The sequence below is a fragment of the Amphibalanus amphitrite genome, unplaced genomic scaffold (genome assembly GCF_019059575.1).
Source record: "Amphibalanus amphitrite isolate SeventyFive unplaced genomic scaffold, NRLGWU_Aamphi_draft 000260F_arrow, whole genome shotgun sequence".
NCBI lineage: Eukaryota > Metazoa > Arthropoda > Thecostraca > Balanomorpha > Balanidae > Amphibalanus > Amphibalanus amphitrite.
The window spans coordinates 15,698-40,274 of record NW_024881755.1 but is presented as its reverse complement, the minus strand read 5'-3'; the positions used below and the strand labels follow the sequence as shown (position 1 = coordinate 40,274).

The 24,577-nt window shown below is 48.5% G+C and overlaps 1 protein-coding gene across 1 annotated transcript; it reads left to right on the top strand.

Moving 5' to 3' along the window:
• Nucleotides 1-2,569: 2,569 nt before the first annotated feature.
• Nucleotides 2,570-22,934, top strand: LOC122386722. Its single transcript, XM_043376211.1, has 4 exons — nt 2,570-2,587; nt 2,830-2,997; nt 21,496-21,860; nt 22,091-22,934. The coding sequence occupies exons 1-4, from the start codon at nt 2,570-2,572 to the stop codon at nt 22,254-22,256; spliced, it is 717 nt and encodes a 238-aa protein (XP_043232146.1). The 3' UTR covers nt 22,257-22,934.
• The last annotated feature ends 1,643 nt before the right edge of the window (nt 22,935-24,577 follow it).

Genomic DNA, 24,577 nt, shown 5'->3' with positions numbered 1-24,577 from the left:
TACCTACGGCTCTGGCATTCTGCGTGAATACCACATATTTAAGACGGTAATTGATACTTTATCTCAAAGCTGGAATAAAAAAAAACGCACGCCCACGCACATTGATGTGCGTCGCCCGTTACATAACGCGTTACCTCGTGAATTCAACTGAAACTCCCCTCTATTATGTGTTCAGCCTTCGCACACCGCAATTTTTAACCGCAGCACCAGTGCCCCAGAATGTGACGAGTTCTGACGCACAATCCTACTCGACTGGACCAGGTGTATACTTACGTTTGATGGATAGATCACAGCCAAAAAGGCCAAAAGAATTTTTGTACCTAAAAGCGTTTGCAGGTATGCATCACTTTCACAAGACCTATCATGAGCCAAGGCCATCCAAAGTCATCCAAGGCTATGAGAGGACATGTAAGGTAAACATAGTAAATCATAAGATGAAAAACCTCACGCAGCAAACGAGTCGGTAACATATAGCATTACTACTATTATATCATCCCCGTAGCAGTAACTACAAAACAAACGTTTAAATATAATTTCGGTGTCTTTGATCTGACCATTTATGGTCACCTGTTGTTTGTTGCTATGGGGTACCGTTGGATTCATATTGTGGAGAGCAGCATGCTCGTTCGCAGATTTGCACATTTATTCCTTTACGGATAACGCGCAAGTAAACTTTTACAGTAGTCAACGTTTTATGACAGTTTAAGCACATTGGTGTCTCTTTTTGGCTCATCTGACCTGACCTGCCCTGATTTGAAGTCAGCTTGAATCTTGTATGGACCAATTACGACTTTGATCTTCCTTATCACATTAGCCTTTGTTCCAGTTTTTGTATTACTTGTGATAAGCGTTATTGTTGCGAATATTTAAGTTTTGGGCCTTGACCTGACCAGGGTCACCTAAGCTCAGGCTATCGGCTTTTTTCTTGGTTCAGCTCAGATGCCTCAGAGCTGCGTTCATAACTTGTGCTTATCTCTAAATGTAAATTTAGTCCGTCAGTAATTTGAATTTTACGCCTGTGACGTCCAATTTTGCGTCACAAAGGTCTGGAATGTTACACCTGTGACCTCACCAAGAATACCATATAGGTCCAAATTGGTGTGCTTCTGGAGGTGTCGAATTGATAGGAAAAAAGACGATCAAATTTTCCTGCTACTCTTGCTTGAAGTTTCAAAGGTATTATAAATATTTGTCGCCACTCCCTCCTGTCGTGGGCCCGCGCCGGAAAACAAACTCAAAACTCTGTTTACTGCTTGGATGATAAGATCATCTTTCAATCTTCTGAGGACAAACCACACATTTTAGTTCAGTCTTATGCCTTTATTGAGGAACAATACTATATGCGTCTCATACTTAACCCGCGCCCGGCTGGGGGTCCTGGATTTCCACGCCCTGCTGGGGGGGGGGGGGGGTGTTTGAACACCCCCCCCCCCTTCTAACTCGGCTCCTGGGCCACGTAGCGATACGCGGAAGGCGGCGTTCGAAAGAGCGTCAAAAATAATGAGGAAATCACTTTGGTCAATTTTTTGGTCAGGTCAAAGGTCAGGTCACCAGAGGTCATTGAAGGCAAAATTTCGCCGATTTCTAGGTCGAATGTGGACAATTTCCAAGAAGCCAACGCATAACTCGGGAACCAATAGAGCTACAGCGCCGCGGAAAAGCGCATTCGATAGCCCTATTAACGCCCTTTCTGAGTAATTCTCTCAGATTTGACCTAACGTCAACGGTTTTGCCTGCAGGGGGCAAAAACTGCAAAAATAGCCGATTTTTTCGGAAACAGTTTTTCTGCAATAACTTCTGACCCAAGCCTTGTACGAGCTTACTTTTACCGACATCGTGTTCCTTTCGTCAAGACGCATCGAATGAACTATAACTTGACCTTGAAAGGTCAACTTGAAAATTTGACCTCAGGTCAAGGTCATGACCTGACCGGAAAGGGTCATGTTGCATATCAGTCGATCCGTATCGTCGAGCTGAACACATCTAAGGCGTTTTCATCGCTCTAGCATGCCTCTATCAAAAGTTATTTGCGAAAAACTGTTAGATACCATTCGTGACCTAAGATGACCTCAGGGCATAAACAGGGGTCACAGACACCATTTTCATGTTCAGTGTGTCTAAACCACTTGTAATTCAGTGTTTGGGAGTGTTTATAATGTCTTTCGTCCAAAAGAGGCGCATTTCAATTTTCTCCCATTGACTTGTAATGGGGAGGTCGCAAAATTGACCTGACCTTAGGTCATCGATATCAAAAGTCTGAGATATACATTTTGTACATGCTATTGCTCTCAGCAAACGCTGAAAGTTTCAAAGCGATCGGTCACTCGGTGTAGCTATGACAGACATTGAAACTTTTTATGAGGTGAGGTCACTTCAAGTGACCTGGTGACCTGACCTTGAATGACCTTGGTCTGAAATTTTCACAACATGTGTAGAATTGATGTATGATAAGGTGTACCAAAAACGGCGGCGCTCCGCGCCGCCGTTTTTGAGATATTCGCGAAAAACCACAAGGGGGGGTGTTCAAACACCCCCCCCCCCCAGCAGGGCGCGGGTTAATCACGGAACAATGCACCTGTGCGCCCGTGTCTGTTGCAGTACAACATCACTAATTCTCTACGATTCATATGAATTCCGAGTGCGCCCCATGATCAATCACCCTGCGCACGCCGCAGCCTTCAGCCGTTCCACTACTGCCCCAGTGAGGGACGAGCTCTGACGCACAGAACTGCCGGCACCAGTTGGGTGACATGCCGCCGCTGATCCCAGCCCTCCGTGCATGGCCACGTGGTCGGCCGGATACGCGTCTTTCGGCAAACCCCACCGCAGCGGGCGCCGCGCGCCGCGAGCTGCGGGCGACCGCCGCAGTCACGGCCGGGCCGCCTGGCCTTGCACAGGCCGAGGCAGGAAGAGCGCCGTCGACAGTTTTGCAAGAGAGGTGGATTTTCTTGGCGATCACAGGAGCGAAGATCCAGACGGAGCCGGTTCCATTTGGAGGTCAGCTGATAGAAATCCGGTCTGTGTAAACTGCTGGTAATATCTCAGCTCTATACCTGTCTGCGCTGCTGGACTAAGGGTAAAATAAGTTTTTTTTTCAGAAACGGACACGCATGACATTGAGATGGTTTCAAGTAAGCGTTTATTGGCATTGTATAGCAGTAATTGGTGTTTTATAGAATCTTGTCGCTTTGGTCTTCTGAGAGATATCCCTCAGAAACGTATGAATGAACTGCTATTAGCTATTTTTAAACATGTATCTTCGATAGTGGTGTTGAATGTTACCTCTAACCCTCGCCGGCCGAGGGGGGAGGGTACCGCCCGCCATAGGATTTTTTCGCGATAGCTCAGAACACGCCGGCGATAGACAGTTGAAACTTGGCATACCTGACCTTTGATTTAAGCTGGATCTTGTGACACCAACCGCATTTTCAGGGGCACTGACCTATGTACATGTAGGCGTCATATATGACGCCATAAATGTCGCAACTTCGCAATGCTCTAATTGCCAGAGGAGCTGTCGGAGGGAGCTATGCTAGTGCGCAGAAACTTGCAGGAGCCATAGTATCCTCCAGAGGTCTCACAACTTGTATATCTCGGATTTTCCTTAAGGTCACATGAGATCAGGTCGATCACGTGACCTCACCATTCCCTACACCTGAGTCCATGGGGAAATATGGAACTTGTTCTTTTAGCGCCGTGAATAATCCAAGCCTAGCTTAAGCACATGGAATCGTGCTTTCATGAACTACTTGCAAGGTTCAAATTTCAATGCTTCACTGTTGCATCGTTGACCTTGCCTGACGTCATTCATAACATCGCTAGGGTCATAAAAGTTTTTCGCCCGTATAACCGATCGAATTCAGCTAGCGAGCTGGGAAAGTTACCAATGAAGTCGGGAAGACCTGCCAATTCGAATGCAGGTCTGAGTATGAGTATGAGCGGCCGGCCGGCCGCTCATACTCAGAAATTTCCGTTATTCTACGTAAGTAGTATGCGATACGACCTCCTTCGACGAGCTTCGTGACCTGAGGGGCTCTGACCTGACCTTGGCCCGAGGTCAACACCTTATGTTAATGTTGACCTGTGTTGACCTTAACCCGCGCACCGACGGGGGGGGGGCGGATATCCGCCCCCCCCTGAGGTTTTTCGCGGATAGCGGGAAAACCGCGGCGCGTAGCGCCGCGAAATTTGGTATGACTATTTTCTCATCAATTTTACACATGGTGTGCAAGTTTGAACTTCCTAACTTTTAAGGTCAGGTCACCAGGTCACTTTGAATGACCCAACCTCAAGTCACTTTTTTGCAACTTTGTCACCGTGCCAGAGCTACAGTAGATGTCGGAGGCCTTTGAAAGTCGCAGGATGTTATTAGGTCATTAGTAGCTACAATTTGTATATCTCGGAATTTTGATGTCGGTGACCTAAGGTCAGGTCAATTTCGCGACCTCCCCATTATAAGTCAATGGGGGAAAAATCAACTCCCTGTTTTTACCACTAAAACGGGTCGGAATGGCCCCATATACCATACATGACTTCACATACGATCAACCTTCACTACCTTGAGGTCTGTTTTGCTGTTGGGCAGCTGTAAGGTCATGTGACGTCATCAAAGGTCACCAAAGGTTTTTTGCCAATAACTCCTTACAGGAACAAGATACAGCCGCGCGGATGGTCTCATTGTGTTCAGCTCGTCAAGACGCATCGAATGATATACATGATGACCTCAAGGTCACGTGACCTGAGGTCAACCTTTGACCTTGACCTTTCGAGGTCAACATATATATCATTCGATGCGGATTGACGAGAGGATCACGATGATGCCCTTAGTTTGTTCCTATCTTGACTACTTCGAGAGTTATTCGAGAAAAAACCCTCTCCATATCTAGCGCCGCCATTTTGACTTTTTCGACCCCTGTGACGTCATCTTGGACCTGACCTGAAAATGACCTTTGTAAAAATTGTAGACCTTGTCCGTGCGTATCCGATGCCGTTTACCGCTTGTCGCTATCTTGCTTCGTTCTCGAGATCTCAGGGGGGGGCGGTCATCCGCCCCCCCCCGTCGGTACTAAGTTGGCGCAGACCCCCGTCGGTGCGCGGGTTAATGTCAACATAGGTCAACACTTTATGTTGACCTCACCCAAACAAAAGTATACCATTCGACGCGCCAGAGCAAGACAAACACGATGGTGCCATTTTCGCGGCTCTGCAGCCATTGTTGGCGAAGTTATTTACCAAAAACCGAACCCGTGCCTTTGGTCATTGACATGACCTTAGAGATGACTAGTTGACCTAACTCCTAAGACCTTAACCCTCGCCGGCACAGGGGGGGGGGGGTTGATGCAACCCCCCCTAAGGTTTTTCGCGAATAACTCGCGTAAAAAGCGGCCGATCGCGACGAAACTTTCAGTACCCTCGCATTGATCAATTTTACACCTACCCTGAAAATTTCATGACCCTGACCCCAATGACCTTTGACCTGTGACCTCTTTTCTGTGACCATGTTTGGCCGAAATCGCGGTTCGGCGCATGTCGGCTCGCATTAGCCGCGCGTTTGCAAGCTTTTCGTCGTTTCAAACGTTCAAACGTGTGATTTGATGTTGCTCCCATGCATTAGGGTGGGTGTCAAGGTCACCTGAAGGTCAGGTCAGGTCATTGACCTTTGGTGACCTCGGGTGACCTCGGTTCACTTTTTCGAGTTTTACATGTTTCTAGGCTAGTTTTTGGAGCTGAATTCGAATTTAGCAACCATTTGAACATTTACGAAGTAGTTTTGGTGCCTTCGTAACATGCTACGAAGCTGTCCGAGGCGGTTGACACGTATTACGAATACCCGTCACAACCCCTACCGGTTGACCTGACCTGACCTGACCCGACCTGGTCTAAATGCTTAAAGACATCATCTCTGATCAAAACTAACACGATATTCGTGATCAGCACCCCGGAAAACCTTATAGCAGCCACACTTTACGACTTTCTAACAGGTCCCGATTTTCCCGGTTTTCGGGTCATTGACCTGACCTGGAAGGTCACCCGATGACCTAGGACCTTAAAATTGGGTATCATCGGCTTCCTCTCGTGACGGGCAACACGCTCGTTTTTTTCCGCGAAGCTCTAGCTCGATCAGGGGCCAAACGCGAGGGGGGGGGGGTCGTACCAACCCCCCTTGTGCCGTCGAAGGACTCAAAATGGCCTGTGCCGGCGAGGGTTAAAATCGGGTACCAGTCGCTGCGTCTTGTAACCGTGCATACGCTCGTTTTATCGCGAGGCTCTAGTTTATGTAATTAGGGGCGAAACGGCGATGGGGGGTCGTACCCCTTCCGCTCTCGGCCGGGGCGTATAAAGCAAACGAATAGGTCCGGCGAGGGTTATGTCCTTTGCACCAATATCTATGAAATTATTTATTAGCAATAAGTAGGTAGATATTACCTACTTATAGGGATATAATAAAATCGTTTCCATTGTATTTTATAAATGTACTAAAACGCCTCGAAATTTACGATAAGAAGAACAACTGAATAGTCCAGCATTCTGCAAATTTCGTTGCCTCCTGAGCTTGGGCGGTGTTACCCAACGGTCGCTGTTACCCCCAAAAATTTAGACATTTACTAAATGTGGAATAGTGCAATCATGAACGACACTACAATAAAACAATTGGTTGATACGATGTAAAATTGATGCGACAATCCAATGAAACTGAGATTTTAATCATTGGGCCAAAAATTACGTGACTAGACCCTAAAAGATTAAGGGGATCGGTGTTCCCCCGTCTTCCCCTACATTTTCATTTTTTAGTGTAAACAAAATGCGACTCTTTCGGTTCCAGGCTCCTCGCGGCGTAACATTGACCTTGTATGACTAGCTTCGCGGTCTCGTACTCGGCTCGAAAGCAGCTCGGATCTCGCCGCTTCTCTGCATGCAACATCCTTATGCACTGGCGGCTACAGAAAGGCGGTCTCGACGCCGCGGGGGGCGTTATACGCCCAAAAAGTGTCTTAAAATTCCAAAAAATTATCGGATTTTGATACCATACGCATCGCTGTCTAGTTTAAAACAAACTTTTCCTGATAAAAGTTGTTTAGTTTTCGTTTCATTCTCGAATAACCGCAAAAAAAATCAATTTCGCGCGCTGCGGGGGGGGGGGGCATTTGCCTCAACCCCTCCCCTCTGGATCTGTCAGTGTCGGTAGGTATGCAGCATCGTTATTTGTTGGTATTGGCCTCAGTCGTTTTAGATTAGATAAAGTGTTTATTGGTCGATATCCGGATGCACCCAGCTTCTCGCTCCATTTCATAATGGCCGATTGGTAATTGGACAGTCACCAGGAATCTAAGTAAATAACTACTAGGTACCTATATGAAGAAGTTATCATCTGAAGGATTCATCCCCTCGGCATGACAACACACCCAGTTCATTATCCAACCATATAGCCACTGTCACCGGTCGGAAACCGGTATCCTTCATTCAGGGCCAACAGGCAGCATGGAACTGCCCAAAAATTCTCGGATCTCGGTGCTGCGATGACATTGCAATAAAATAAATTTCATGGCTAAGAGCGGTCAGCTCACACCGCTAGATGATTAGCCGTTGGATGCTTCCGTGCGGGAAATGTTGACCCTTCTAGATATTATGTGTTTGCATGTGCACTGTGCGTGTTTGGTATGCATAGGTAATGTAGCACTCCGTGGTGACAACGACGGGGCACTAATGACGGATTTTTGTATATTTACTGGATACCCCAGCTGTTGATGAATCATTACAGCGATCACGAAGATTCTCTAGCGATGGCAGGGCCTGGAATGACGATGGTGCGCCGGTGATGACGAAATTTTTGCATGTGACGTCATCATAGTAGTGACATCACTAAATCTAAACCTGCTTCGTTACATAACTCACTGCAGCCACCTGTCTGATTTGTTCCCAACGAACCGTTGCTCCACTTAACCGAGTCACCGGCCTCAATCAGTGCGCAAAGCTCTGCAGTCTGCACCTTGGGAAAATGCGGGACAGAGCCACCGGCGCGGTGGTGCAAACCCTGACCGTGAGCCCCTCTGGGAGCGCCGTCTCCGAGCGGACTAACCTCGCCTGCTGGCGGTGTCATCGAACCGCCGGCCTTAAACTCGTCTCAAGGCAGACCCGTCAAGGTAGACTCGTCCTGCCACGCTCCGTCTCCGGCTGCGGCGCGGCCAATTGACAAGATCAATTTGTAGGATTCGCCGTGTGGTTACAAGGCAAACTCTTTTGCGAACACATCATCATGAACAAGAATAAGAGGTGGAGAGTTAATTGCACTGACATTTTGTTAGCTGTGTCAAATGAATCGAATGGAATGTCAAGATTGATTGAATAATCTGTTATGACGTAAGATCTCCCGTTCATTAACCTATACATATATGGCAGCATCTTTCATGCTTAGAAGCACAAACGTGCGGGGTAAAGATGCGTTGCAAGAAGGCAACAAGCCTTCTCTCTTACTTTGCTTTCGCTATTCGTTCGGCTGCGTTACGCAGGACTTCCGCCAGCGACTGCAGCGAAGCACACAAACATAGCACCATTTCCAGCGGGTAACTGCAATAGCACACAGCAAGCTATCAGCGCCGGACTGCCAGAACCAAGCATCGAAAGCGTTATACCTCCATTTGAGCTACCTATATTGAAAATATCTTAACATTAACTGCAATAGCACACATGGCAAGCTATCAGGGCCGGACTGCCAGAACCAAGCATCGAAAGCGTTATAACTCCAGTTTAGCTATATATTGAGAATATCTTAGGTAGGTAGGTACTCGTAGTTAGATAGCGGTGCTGTGCATGGATTAACCCTATTAGTGGCAGGGGGGGGGTTGTTTTTATCCACCCCTCAGGTTTTTCGGGAATATCTCCGAAACCGCTGAAGCTACGATGCTGAAATTTTCTGACTTTTCCTAAAACTAAATTGGGCACATTCCCTGAAAATTTCAAGTTCATACCTTTACCAGGGGCGGCTCCAGAGCACTGGGAATTGGGGGGTCCTATTCGTGAAGCGAGTCATTTGGGCGAAGATCACGATGCTGCACCAGTTTTACGAACAGTGAATGAAAGGTATCATGTGATAACATATACAGTTATTGTGCATCCTCTTTTGACACGTTTTTGCTATAATAGGCGGATCCAGGCGTCCAAAAAGGGGGGTTATGTTTTACCTCCCAACATAGGTGCCCTGACACCGCCTATGCATGACAAATACAATTGTAGTCGTTCTCTCATAAGAAAATTGTAACATAACAAGACCATTACCACCCTTTTTAGAAACAGTACCAACAAAAGCCTTATTTACTATACTTTTTGTGTACCCCCAATCTCAATGATCTGTATCCGCCTATGATTTTTGAAAATGCATATTTTTAGGATCCATGTGAATTCCTGGTTCATTCTCTATCGATCGGCAAAAGTTGCGTTAAGATTGGTTCAGAAACCTGGCCGTGATAAACAGTCTAAAATGTATCTGCAATTTGCCCGTTTTTACCCCCCTCTACCCCCCTATTGACATTTTTTAATTTTTATTTTTTAGAAATGTAGATCACGTTGAGCGAAATCGAATGCCGTTTGAATTTTGAAAATCGGCCCGTTAGATCTCGAGATATCAAGGGGGGGTTGTAAACAGCCCCCCCCTGCCACTAATAGGGGTATACCAGGAGCCTGCCACTAATAGGGTTAACGCAACGGGGCTTTCAAATCAGTATCAAAATGCCAACTCGATAAATACAGCTTGCCCGTGCCTTCATAACAGAAAAAGCGGATGCAATGAACGAAGCCGAACAGAAACTTATTGCGTGATCAAGAAAACTAAAATGGGCCCAGCAACGTGAAGTGCACTGAATAGGTAGGCACTTAAAAATCATCGCATGCGAATTGTACATGCTGCAATAGCTTTTAACCCTCGCGGGCCCGGGGGGGGCGTTTTTCGCCCCCCCCCCCTGGCGAATATTTGCGATAGCTCCCGAACGCTTAGGGATAGGAAAGCGAAACTTTCAGTACCTTTTCTCCCATCAATTTGGCATCTTCTGAAGTAAAAAATTTGGACCTAGCCCCCTTGATGACGTCACAAGGTCCATTTTTCTAGACCCCTGCACGGCAAACTTCGGCGTCACAGACGCAAACTTCAAATAGCTGCTAAAAATAGAGTTTTAGAGATAAAGACAAATTACGAGCATGGTTGTGTAGCGTTTGACCTAGAGAAAAATAGAAAATAGTTTTGGTGACCTGAGGTCAGAGGTCAGGTCAACGACCCCGAAATGTGGTTTTGGTTTTTCGCAAATAACTTCGACAAAAAAGGTCCTAGAGCTACGGCAGTGGTACCATCGCATTCGCCTTGTCAAGCCGCGTCGAATGATATATATTTTGTTCGGAAAAGGTCAAGTTTTATGTTGACCTCATGTGACCTCGAATGACCTCTGGTTGACCTTGACACATGAAAGGTCGTTTATGATGGATTTGTACCCGCTGATCACGAATCTGGCATCTATTTTCCTCTAAGCCTTCATTTAGAGCTTCCGGATGGCAAAATTGTCTTATTTATTATTACGAACTTGCATCAGTGAAATAGCCTCTAGCAGGGATACTCTTCAGTGACCTTGACCTTTGAGCAGCCTTGTATCGTAAGAGGAACCACAAATAGGGAACTGATAAGCCTCAAAACATTTCCAAACATCTTGAAAGTTAGCACGCAAGATGTGCGAAAAAGTGCCAAGTTTGAGGTCAATTTTGAGCGTGACCTTGACCTTGACCTTTAATTTTGAGCACATTTTCAGAATCCTCAGATGCTCTTCTTTCGTTTGACACCCAATTTTGCCGGTTTGATGCCGCCTGCCGTCCTCTAGAAGGCTTACTTTGAGATCACTACACATGTGCCGGTTTTTGCCTTTGACCTTGACCTCTGACCTTGAAAATTGACCTGAGGTCAAAAATTTTAGGTGCTTTAGAATCGTCTCGTAAGGACCTTTCGTTTGGTATCGCTTTTGTTTCCGTAGCCCCCTTATTTACGGAGTTAGACAGGGGGGGCGAAAAACGCCCCCCCCGGGCTGCGGTGGTTGGGATTACCCCCCGGGCCCGGCCGGGTTAATTAGCTAATGTTCGTTTGCTAAGTTCGGCAGACAACGTTTGAAGTGGTGTTATCGAAAGAAAATACCTATGCGAGAAGGTAGCGTCTAGGAATTGCACAGATTACCATCACTACATAGGACTTTAATCTCGTGGACTAGGTCAAATCACTTTCAGACGAGGTATTTTCCTGTCCCTGACTTGTGTAGTGTACCTAAAGTTTGTCACGGTTTTGACGGAAAATGAAATAAGCCCATGTGTATCGCACACTAACAGACACATGCATGATTACTGCTCAGATAGATTAATGAATAGTAACGTTGACCTCCGTAACTAGGTCACATGCGGTTTCCGAGTGCAACAGGAATAACCCGCGCCTAGTTGGGCCTCTCAGCCAACTTCGCCATGTTGGGGGGGGGGGCGTAATTGGCCACGCCAGGCTTCTCAGTCGGATAGTATGAAACTAGAAAGACGCGGAAAAAGCAATAGATAGCTTGCTATGAGATATTTTAGATAAATAAAGGTTATATCTCGATCGGGTCATCGCTGAGGTCACCGGAGGTCACCAAAGGTAGAAAAACAACACTAATATTATTATCTCTCGATTTTGATAATTTTTCAAAAATTCTGTGCATAGCTCTGGAGCCAACAGAGCTACAGCGCCGCAAAAAAGCGCATTCGATGGTCTCCTAATTGCTATTTCTGACTTTTTATCTCAGATTTGAGCTAGGGCCAACGGTTTAGCCTTCACAGAGCAAAGTCTCTTAAGAAAAGAAAATTTTTTAAAAATTACCTTATGCAATGGCCCGAGTTTCAAACTTCCATGGATATAAACTGTAGGAATGACAGAATCACAAAGGTTTTTAGAGGCATGGTCACTTAACTTGACCTGGTCACCTGACCTTGTGTGACCTGGGGTCAAAAACTTAACCCTCGATGCAAAATTTAGGTATCATAAGCTACACCAAGTTTCACCAGTCTTTTTCACACATGCAAAAAAGAGCTGGTAGGTACGGCCTCCTCACCTGGGTGAAGGATAGCAACGAGACCAGTTCAACGGCTCAGGACACTTCACCCTCACCAGACCCGTTCTTTCTTAAATACGTCTCGTCTGATCCAGCGCTCTGGGGGGAGGGGGAGGGTATGGTACAACTTCACTATTCGTTTTGCCCCAAACCGAGCCAGAGTTTCACAAAGGAAAACATAGTGTCAGAGTCTTCATTGACTGTCATTAAAGCCAGAACGATTGCACCCAATCCTGGCCACTTAAAGGTCAGGCTAATTCCCGAAATGCAAGAATCTTAGTTTTCGTAAGTAGCTTTGGTAAAAAGTTATCGAAGAGTTTGATTTGTAATTGTGTTGACTATCACGGCTGTCATGCCCCCAGATGAGTCAAATGAAATATACTTTGTATCAGGAAAGGTCAGGCAGGGGTCAAGGTCAGGGCAGCGCTGGTCGGGTCGTGAAGTTAGTCTTCGGAGGAAGTGTTGCACCAAATACCAATCACTCGACTCCGAGTTGACACCGTAATGCAAATTATACTTGGTGTGAGCTGTTAGCTAATATACCTACTTTGACTAGCTACGAGAGTTGCGTTAGATATATGTTACGAAGATGTTCATACATTTCCGGTAAAATTCAATGCAATTAACGTCGCATACCTACCGCTATAGCATATGTTTGCACCTGTTATACATTTATCTATAAAAGGATACTCAGGATTTACGAGAAGGGGATCGTTTGGCACATATTATTGAGTCTTATTCGAACCCCCCGGCCATTCATATGTGTGCTGTGCATGCTAAGAGACAGGAAGGATTCTCTACTTATCCGACGACTTGAAGCCAGGAACCCGAGACTTCAAACGCATCATAAACGACGTCAACCTCATGCAGCTGGTGGAGGAGCCGACTCACATCCACCCGACTCCCACGCTGCTCGACCTGATTTTGACCAACCAGACTGACCTCCAGTCATCTGCCAGAGTGCTCCCTGAGCCTGTTGCAGACCACCAGCCTGTCATCTTCAGCGCCCCAGTCGGCCGCCAGCGCCGCCCGCGCCCAGCTCCAGTCACCACCAGGCCGTGGCGACGGATGAACTGGGACGCCTTCTGTCTCCGTCTCCTGACCGCCGACTGGGAGCGGCTCTACAGCACAGCAGCTGTGGACGGGAAGCTGGCGGCGTTCATGGGTGTCTGGAGTGCGGCGGTCGACGAACTGTGTCCAGTTGTCACCGTGTCCCGACGCCGCCCGGACTGTCCGTGGCTCAGGGACAATCCTGACATCGACACCGCGATAGAGGAGCGCGACACCGCCCGGCACACCTGGCGGCGGAGCCGTTCAGCGGAGGCGCGGCGGGAGTACCAGCTCAGTCGCAACAGACTGAAGGGTCTTCTCGCCCGTGCTAAGCGGGAGTTCCTCTGTAACGACCTGCTGACGGACCGGCGAGGTTTCTGGAGCCGGATCAAGAGCTTTGCTCTACGCCCTGCAGGCGCCGCTCCAGCCAGCAGCGCTGATGACGTCACTCGACGGGCCGACGAATTCAACGCTCATTTCGCGTCGGTCGGCACTTGCGTCGCGGCTGATGTCGCTCGCTCCGGAGGCGCTGACGTGGGGCCTCGCCCGCCCTGTGTGTGTGCCTCCGCCTTAGTGCTGGGGCCTGTCACCCTGCCGGAGCTGTCTGAGGCTATCAGCTCCATGAGCTCCTCGCGCGCCGTCGGTGTGGACGGCGTGCCGCTATTCGCGATTGTGCGTAGTTTTGCTGTGATAGGACCCCATCTTCTTCACATCATCAATCACTCCATCTCTTCCTCCGTCTTCCCATCCGCTTGGAAACTCGCCCGCGTCATCCCCGTCCACAAATCTGGCGACACCTCAGACCCCAGCAACTACAGGCCCATCTCCATTTTATCCGCACTATCCAAGATCATGGAAAAGGTCGTTTCTCGCCAACTCGTGTCTTATCTTGTGAAAAACAATGTTTTGTCTCCGCACCAGTACGCGTATCGTCCGTGTCATTCCACGGAGGACGCCGTGCTCGACGCTGTCCACTGGATATCAACGCAGATCGACGCTGGACGAGTCGCGTCGCTGACGACGCTTGACCTCAGCAAGGCGTTCGACAGCGTTGACCACGGCGTCCTCCTGGACAAACTGGAGTGGTATGGTGTGAGCTCGATGTGGTTCAGGAGCTACCTGCACGATCGGAGACAGGTAGTGACCGGCGGCTCCTCCGATCCCCTCCCGCTGACCCATGGCGTGGCCCAGGGGTCCATCCTCGGCCCAATCCTCTTCCTCATCCTCATCAACGACCTTCCCTGTTTCCTCACCCATGGCCGACTCCTCTCCTACGCAGACGACACCCAACTCCTCGACCACTCACTTCCAACAACCCCAGATCTCTCTCAGCTCAGATGTCGTGTCGAGCAGTCAATCTTCGATCTCCAGCTGTGGTTCCAGGCCAACAGTCTAAAAATGAACCAAAACAAAACCTTTATCACTCTCATCGGAACCCAGCAAACTCTAAAAAAGACTGAGTCATTCTACGTCTCACTCTCCGGTAACGACATTCGGCCAAGTCAGACCGTCAAAATTTTGGGTGTGCTGCTCGACCGACACCTGACGTGGGATCCCCACATAACCATGGTTGTGCGTCGCTGCAACTCCATCCTCGCATCCCTCCACAAAATCCGGCACCACCTCACACCTGACGTCCTTAAACTCTTAGTCCAAGCCCACGTGTTCCCACACATTCAGTATTGCCTGTCCGTCTGGGGAGGAGCCGCCAAGTGTCAAATGCAGCGCGTCCAAAAGACGATGAACTTCGCCGCCAGACTTGTGACCGGGACACGACGGTCCGAGCATATATCGCCGGCGTTGGAGTCGCTTGGTTGGGAGAGGGTGGATGTGATGCTGCGCCGCCATGATCATGTTCACGTCCAGAGAGCCCTGTACAATGACCAATGTCCCCCAGCGATGTCGGCCATGTTCACCCGCCGGGCCGAAGTGTCGTCACGTGACACTCGCGCGGTAGCAGCCGGGAAGTTGCAGCTCCCGAAGTGGCGGCTCGCAAGAACTCAGCGGGAGTTTGCATATAGAGCGGCAGCATCGTGGAATGCGAAGGACACCGCCATAGGCACCTGATTTTAGAATGTCAACCCGCTGATGTCAACTTCTTACATGCGGATGATGCGTTCGCGAGTGTTTTAATGTAATCGTCGATGTGTTTTAACGTAGCTTTTGCCATTGTATCAGCATCATATATTTTTAATTGGGTCTCACTTAGCTCCTATGTCACCATGTCACATTCCTGACCGGATTCTTAATACCCACCCCGTGGAAGAATTCTAATAAATGACTTTGACTTTGACTTTGACTTTGACAACCGTGACGCAGCGCTCTTAAATTCTGAGAAACACCACCAAACCTTCCAAGATTGTCAGTCCTCTACTTGTAATCTGCTATGAGGAATGAGATTAAGGAGATAGATTTAGCACAGGTTGGTAAGAGTCTACTTTGTGATGACGTCATATGGTTTCATTAAGCACCTGTCAAGAACTTGCATATCATTTTACAATTAAGGAAATGTGGGTGTTAATACAATTGTGTCCTACCATAGACGTAGGCGCTGGAGCAGAGAGCTGTACCTGAGTAGAGGGCCATATCCTCCGACTTTTTGTCCGGGGAGCTCGCATTGTATTCAAGCTCTCCCAGCTCGACTTTCGAGGCATACGAGATACGGAAATCAGATTTACGTAGAGGCAAGGGGCCTATGCTCTCTAATCTTCGCTAGGGTGGGGGGTGGGGGGAAGGTGACTCGTTCGTATGGTGTATGAGCTCTCAGCTCGGTCGGTCAAGTCAGTCAAAGTTAGGAGGCCCTGTCGGTCAAAGGAGAAGTAATCCCACAGACAGGCGCGGATACAAGGGGGGGCCATGGGGGCCATGGCCCCCCCCTTGGCCGATTTTTTTTCAAAAATAAAATAAAAAGTTAAAAAGCTGAAAAGGGGGCCTCCTGAAAATAAAGTGGCCGAAATCCGATGAGTTTTTTTTTAACCTACCCACTTAGTTATTTCTTAGAAGACTAGCTGAGAAGACTTCTTTGTTAGAAGATTGATAAAGCTTTTCATAACTTGGAGGTCTCTTATACTCACAGAGATGACCACTTTTACAGGGCCTCCTAACCTGCACAGAGGGCCTCCAAGCCTGCACAGATGTCCTAACAAACACAAAATCTCTTAGCCTACACAGAGGCCTCCACTCGCATCCGAACAAAGGGCCTCCTAGCCAACACAGAGGGCCTCCTAACTCACACAGAAGGTCTCCTATCCTGCACAGAGGGACTCCAAGCCTGCACAGATATCCTCTTCGCCAACACAGGACCTCTTAATCTCCACAGAGGGCCTCCACTCGCATCCACACAAACAGTGTCCCAAAATTGAGTTTTGTCTTGGGTGTCAGAGGGGGAAATTACCCACCAAAAAGAGGGCAGCTGATTCGATAAGATCAAAAAGGAGTGAGAAATGACAAAAAGCATGCATTTTATTTTAGGGTGTAGAATGTTTGATGCTAACTGGGCATCCACACAACTGTCTTTCTATAGGTAAAAAATCTATGTTTTCTTGGTTGGGACTTGGGAGTGGAAAATTGTTCTTAAAAATGGTGGTGAGAGTGGAAAATGAATTTCATTTGGATGTCGTTTCCCACCCAAATAGACAAATTTTGGGACATTGCACACAAAGGGTCTCCAAGTCTGTACTGAGGGCCTGCGCTCGCATCTGCACAGAGGGCCTCCTAGCTATCACAGAGGGCTTCCTAGTTCACATACAAGGCCTCCTAGCAGGGGCGGATCCAGGGGGGGCGATAGGGACTATAGCGCCCCCCGGGCGACTTTCTCATTTTCTTTTTTTTTTTTTGCAAAAAAAGCATGATAGGGGGCCCCCAAAAATAAAGTGGACGAAATCCAGGCTTAAACTTTTGGGGGTAGGTAGGGCCCCCATCGATGGGGGGCCCCCGATTCGGAATAGCCCCTCCCTTGGCAAAATGCTGGATCCGCCCCTGCCCACAGAAGTAGTCGACGTCTACAACAAAAGTAATCCCACAGATGTTTTCAAGTCATAATCATATCATCCAGCGTAGGCTCAGTCGGAGGTGTAGGGGGCAGCATTGGGCAGCCGGCAACCGAGACAAGCGTGCGCACTCGGACCCAGGGTTCTCAGAACATATGTAGATAGCTTAGGGTTCCTTGAGGACTGAGGTTAGCTTGGGGTCTTCAGGGCCCAGGGGCCTAAGTCTCTTGGGCACTAAGTGACCTACAAATGACCCTCGGGGACCTGTGGGACTTTCAGACATCGACGCGGTGCCCTTAGAGCCCGAAGGTCGCCTTAGGGCCATCCGAGACCCGCGTGGGGCCTTCAGAGGTCGGCATGGGACCTTCGGGAGCTAGCGTGGGCATTCTGCTCTCCTATTATAACCTTACTCTGTGTTTGTCTGGGTCGAGTGACCGTCAGCCTGGATAGAGAAGTTTTAGCATTTAGCAAGCTTCAGGATGGGACTGTCCAGACAACTGTCCAGCTGGTCGAATATGTAATTTACATAATCTAATCTTTGTCCCAAGCTACCGAAAACGTGATTCTTTGACTCAGCTGGGACGGTATAACTTCTCACTTTTTTTCTTTCTCGTTTTTTTTTCTTATCGGTGAAAACCGGCGAGAAAACTTGATTCGAGGGTAGATTAAATGATCGGATTAACGACCTCCTAAACTTGAAGGCAGCTGTAGCGCAGCCTGTCTGTTCGCTTGCACTTTGAAAGTCTTTCAGTACTGTTTGAAGATTTGCTTATTTGCGTACACACTTTTACTCTTAGTTTGCTCGTACGATTCACCATAACGTCAGTTTGAGATTTTGCAACCCCTTGCAAAAGCGCACATAGGGAAACTGCTCCTTTTTACGACCCATGTTGTTTGCAGGCGTTAGGCAGTGTAAATAAAGTATTGGCTCATTGACTCTTTTCAGGCATTTATTCGAATTTATTGCTATGAAATATGTTGAAACCAATTATCATAGTGATTTAAAGACTAGTCTTCTATTATTGACGGCATAATTTGATTAACCCTATCAGTGGCAGGCTCCTGGCTACCCCTATTAGTGGGAGGGGGGGGGGGGCTGTTTACGACCCCCCCTTGATATCTCGAGATCTAACGGGCCGATTTTCAAAATTCAAACGGCATTCGATTTCGCTCAACGTGATCTACATTTCTAAAAAATAAAAATTAAAAAATGTCAATAGGGGGGTAGAGGGGGGTAAAAACGGGCAAATTGCAGATACATTTTAGACTGTTTATGACGGCCAGGTTTCTGAACCAATCTTAACGCAACGCTTGCCGATCGATAGAGAATGAAACACGAATTCACATGGATCCTAAAAATATGCATTTTCAAAAATCATAGGCGGATACAGATCATTGAGATTGGGGGTACACAAAAAATATAGTAAATAAGGTTTTTGTTGGTACTGTTTCTAAAAAGGGTGGTAATGGTCTTGTTATGTTACAATTTTCTTATGAGAGAACGACTACAATTGTATTGGTCATGCATAGGCGGTGTCAGGGCACCTATGTTGGGAGGTAAAACATAACCCCCCTTTTTGGACGCCTGGATCCGCCTATTATAGCAAAAACGTGTCAAAAGAGGATGCACAATAACTTTGTGTATGTTATCACATGATACCTTTCATTCACTGTTCGTAAAACTGGTGCATACAGTTATAATACATCAGCATCGTGATCTTCGCCCAAATGACTCGCTTCACGAATAGGATCCCCCAATTCCCAGTGCTCTGGAGCCGCCCCTGGTAAAGTTATGAACTTGAAATTTTCAGGGAATGTGCCCAATTTAGTTTTGGGAAAAGTCAGAAAATTTCAGCATCGTAGCTTCAGCGGTTACGGAGATATTCCCGAAAAACCTGAGGGGTGGATGAAAACAACCCCCCTGCCACTAATAGGGTTAAAGTATGGGGGTACGATACGCAGCCGAAAACGTTAGAAGTAGAACATGTGCATGCAAAAATACCACGAACGCAAAAGAAAGTGCGAACTTATTGGCATTCAATTTATTCAGCCAATAAAAGGTACCCACAATGCATTCATGTGCATGCATTATTGCATAGTGCAAAGCGGATGATATCCCCGTCATGGGTTTATAATGTAGATTGTAGTTTGACGTCTACGTATTTGCGACCCTTCTGGGCGTAATGATTTGTGGTTCCGACAGAAGCGTACGACAGAAGCGTGCCATGGTGAACTCGATGAGCCAGTACAATAGACGACTTTTCAAAATGTACTGCGAGCACGTATAAATGCAACAACAATCAATCATCAGTTTGAATGTCGGCAAACAGTAGCGGCGGAACACCCTAAATTAAGGGGGGGACTGCCGACTTTTAGTCCCATTCTTTCCATGCAACGCCCATAGGACTAATGTTAAAATGCCAAAATCAAAGAGGGGCACAGTGCCCCGGTGCCCTCCCCGTTCCGCCGCCTATGTCGGCAAATATTTACCAGCACTTTTGACACGGTCTACTTGTGAAAAAAATCACTACTTTTTCTTTACGGGCTTATCAAAATTGCCTATGGGCGTCGGAATGGAATGATGAGTCTTATTTGGTTTAAATGCGTCCGATAAATTTATTAACTGATAAAAGATCAATAACTGCTTTGAATGTCTATTCCAGGCATAGTCACTCTAAAGGGTGGGGTCCGCAATCGGGACTACGATCGCTTAGGTATACCTACCTACTACCTAGCCGTTTTCACGACGGGCTGTCTGGCGAATGCACCAAATTTGACAAAATCTGCACCGAGTGTTTTACAATAAATGTCTTCGTATCTTAAATTTATTTCAGTGCTTTAATCGAAAACAAATGTGTGATAATAAGGTATATTAGCATCTGTGCAACCCAATCTGATAACTTTTACGGAACACACTGAACCTAGTTTGACCGAATCTGCACCAAATCCGCACCAAATTTGTACCAGATGCCCGTCGTGAAAACGGCTAATAAGAACCGATTACCCTATTCTAGGTTGTCTTATGTCATGAAGCGACACCTATGAATGTCGGATGAGTCCCCCCCCCCCTCCCAGAAATAGTTCCTGCGTGACTGATCACAGAAAATATGTAACACATTATATTCATAATTGTTGTCTGCAAGAATACACAGCAGCGAACCGGGAGGTAAGACTGGGCCTCTACACTCATGGGCCATTCTGGTCTCTCACACGTCATCACGCCTCTCCAGAAGGCCGTCAACTGCGCCCATCCCGTGGAAAGTACCGTCATCTTCGTCATCCGTGCGACGTGCCCCCCCCCCCCCCGCTGATCCCCCCCCCCCCCCGGAGCGTCCCGGAAGCCCGCTCCGAGCGTTCATGGTCAAGTGCAACAGTGCAACGGTACCTATATGCGGCGGAGAATACTCGGCGGCGTCGGCGGCCTGCACGCTGACGGCGGTTCCATAAAAGCCCTGGCGGCGGCACGGAGCACTCAGTGATCGGGCAGACGGTCTGCAGTTGTAGCTACGATGGTGAGTGCCGGGTCGGCGCGGCGGGTAGGCAGGGCACGCTATACGGGCTGTGGGCTCACGTGGGCTCAGTTGGTGACTTACAATATTTGTTGTGAATCATAGCAAAAGACAGCTCTACGAGGCTATAAGTGAATTGGATCTCCGTTAGTTGATATTAGGGTCTTACAGTGACTTTTTGACGTATATGTAGTATTTATGTGCATAATCGTGCTCCATTCATTGCACCTAAGATATTATGCACTATATAGTTATTAACTATACACTCTTATTGGACTTATAGATAAGTTTTAGGCAATGCAATAGTCGGCTAGGATCAGCTTCCCGAAAGGAGGTGCTGCCACGCTCACGTGAGCCACGGTTTGAGCGCCGTTTCAGGGACGGTTCGGTAAGCGCCCGTGCCGAAGAGGTGACTGGGCCGCTTCCGAGGACAGTCGGGTACGGTCACAGGACCATGGTAAGTCTCCCTGAGATTTGGCCGGTCGTCAAGCTGGGCGGGATTTGCTGTAAACAGCACAGCGAGAAAGCTATTGGATCCTCGATCGGCACAAGAGACGTATCGCGACGAATTTTTTTGGCCTAGACCAACCCACTGACGGTCTGACCAGCATTTCTATATTGTCAAATAGCCACCCCAAACAATGGGCGAGAGACGAGCAGCAAGAAGGCAGCATATATACCTCGCTCAAATTTTACCTATCAAATAATCCTCTTCTCACTATTTTACCGTTGCTGACGGTCTCGTATATTGGCGGCCCTTTCCCACGGGGTGCTTAGTCTCTCCTCCTCATGACCTCTGCTCAGTGTCCTCCTGCTGCACCCGCTGATGGTCCCGTCTGTTTTCAGGGTGTTCTTTTACTGCTGTTGACGACGCTCGTGCTGGCGGCGCCCTCGGCCGGTCGGCCGTCTGAGAGGGTCCCCAGTCCAGCCGAGGAGTTGGTTGCGCTCGGTGACGGCATCCCCGAGACAGCCATCACATTAGGAGAGGACACGGAGCGCCCGTCTGAAGCCGATGTCGCCGCGGAGGGTCCCGCTGTGATCGAGCTGCTGGAAGCTGTGGATCCCTCCGAAAATGAGGTGGAGGAGGTGGAGCCGACTGCCGAGGACGCCCTGCTGGAGGCGCGACACGCCCAGCTGATTGCCGCAGGTCGACCGCTGACCGGCGCACACACTCCGACGGCCGTCAAAATCAGGAATCCGCGCTATTTCCCGTGAGTAATCGAGAGGAAGGTGCATTTTGCGTTAAGTACTTTCCAAATATGTACATACACCGGTATCCCGGTGATAAATAAGATTATTTATCACCTAACAGTATAAACTCACCATTCATATGAATTGGAGATGATGAATGCACGTTGCGCTTTATCTCGTTATTATTATAGACTCTGAAGCACCCATTTTGTACGTCTGTCTCACACCTCCCGCTCCCTCCTGTCTGCAGTCTCGGCCTGCCTGGCTCCGGTGTCGGCGGCGGTATAGGTGGCGGCGGCTACCAGCGGCTGTTCGGAGCCTACCCCAGTCTGTTCGGCGGCACCTACTTCAGCATGCTGGGCGGTGTCTCCGAGGGCGGCCCCTTCCCCTACCCGCCAGTGCCCGCCTTCGGGTAAACCAAGCACTCAGGGCGGCCGCCGTCGGCCCCCCGTCACGTGACTGCAGCTCGACCAGCGGTAGCGCCGTGCACGGCCGGTGCCAATGGTCACGTGATCCTCAGTCGAGCGCTAGTCTGTTGTATCATCGTGTCAGATTGATGTGTCCTGGTGATTTTGTCATGGGGTGGGAAATGGTTGTGTGATTTGGGCTCATTGTTCTCATATGTAGATGCATCTGATCATAGTCGGTTATGTGCACATTCTTCAAAGGATGTGTGCCGACTGAAATGGGTATTTAGGGTTAACGTTTCATGCAAGTTATGTTCCGGGAACGAAGGGCATTCGGAGCGACTGATCGACGCTTGTGTATCTATATTACCTCACACATGGTTAGTTGAAACCTGTGTATAGCTTGTGCGCCGTCTATATTTTACATGGACAGCACCACTTATTTGCCATGCAAGTGATAGCATTTTAAGCGTGGAATACCCGCTGGTGATTTGTGCGATGTTCATCATCAAAACGTTCATCATTACTCGCTTGCCGTAAAAATGTGTCTTTAGCGGAATAGTGACATTGTCTGTCATTGATTATATTTGTAAAAGATATACCGAATCATTGCCATTTCTTGTAAATGACATTGGATGTTTTAGACTTTTGGGTACTTGTTCATAACAAAATAACTCGATTATTTTCTGCATTGCTTTCCGTACCTATATAGGTAAGCATCGCGCCTTCCATTTGGTGACGTATAGGTGCACCCTCGCCGGACCTATTGGTTTTCTACATACGCGCCGGCCGAGGGGGGGATACGACCCCCTCGCCGTTTCGCCCCTGGTGGAGCTATAAGCGCGTCGCGGAAAAAACGAGCGTGTGCGCCGTTACAAGGCGCAGAGATTGATACCTGATTTTAAGGTCCAAGATCAACCGGTGACCTCTGAGGTCAGGTCAAATGCCCCAAGGTACGGTTTCGTTTTTGGTAAATAACTTCGCAAAAACCGGCCGCAGAGCCGCGATTTTGGCAGCAACGTGTTCGCCTCGGTCAGGCGCGTCGAATGATATACCTACTTTTTGTTTGGGTGGGGTGTTGACCTCGGGTCACGGTCAGGTTAGCGCCCTCAGGTCACGAAATTGGTCGAAAGAGGTCATGTCGTATAATAGAGGCATCGCAAAATTGACCTGACCTTAGGTCACATATCGAAATTCCGATATACATTTTATACAAACTGTTACTTTTAACAATGGTTGACCTGAACTTGACCTGGGTCTGAACTTTTCACAATATACGCAGAAAAGATGTCATGGAATGTCATGGACGGTCCCAGGCAATTCCACTCAAGCTTGATCAGTGGTCAAACGGCAAGAGGCCGGGGGGGGGGGGACAACGGACCCTTCCCCATACGTTAGCGACCGGGAAACATTAATCATGATATAAAGATCACAGTAAACATGCCGACGTCGGGCCGAGGCTCGGCCCGACGTCGGCCCGAAGTCGGTTCAACCTCGGCCCGACATCGCCTGGACGTCGGGTACGCCCGCATGTACCGACGTCCATCCGAAGTCCAGTCGACGTCGAGCCGACGTCGGGCCGAGGTCGTCTGCCGAGGTTGACGAGATCGTTTGTAGTTGGACCGACGGGGCCGACGTCGGCATGTGTACTGGGACAACGCGCCAAAAACATGAACCGGCGGCGGGATTCGAGCCCCCCAGTCGCCGACGTCGGCATGTTTACTGGGACAACGCGCCAAAAGCATCATCCGGCGATGGGATTCGAACCCCGTGTCATTTGAACGCGAGGTTAGTGCGCTAACCACTACACCACGCAGCGAGATAGCGAATTTAGTTTGTTTTGTTGGGTTATGCCCTTTCGGTCTGACAAGACCATTTCAGAGCCGGAAGGATGATAGGATGGAGACATTGGTCTTCTTGGCGAGCACCCTGGGTCCAGTTCATATAGAGTCCCAACCCATTGCTGTTACGTGACACTTATTGGAAAGGGCGACCCCACAAATGGATTCATATAGCCACCCTTACACACCTGCACAAACGTTTCCCAAAGTGTCCCTTTGATAAGTGGCACTTTGGCAAAGTGACACTTGCCGACTGGCCTTTCTATAGGTATGAACTGGGCCCGGCCCTGGTGAGTTGCCGGGGCTGAGCCTGACCAAAGGATAGGCCGAGCCGAGCAGCCCCCAAGCACTCACCGCACCCGGCTACGGGCGAGCTCGGCTTACGGGCAATCCCAAATGGGATACAGTTTCCCGTCCAGTCCGGAGGATCAGGGGGTTGCGGCGTGGAGGAAGATTTGAGTTTCCTGAGGATATTTTGAATACAGAAGC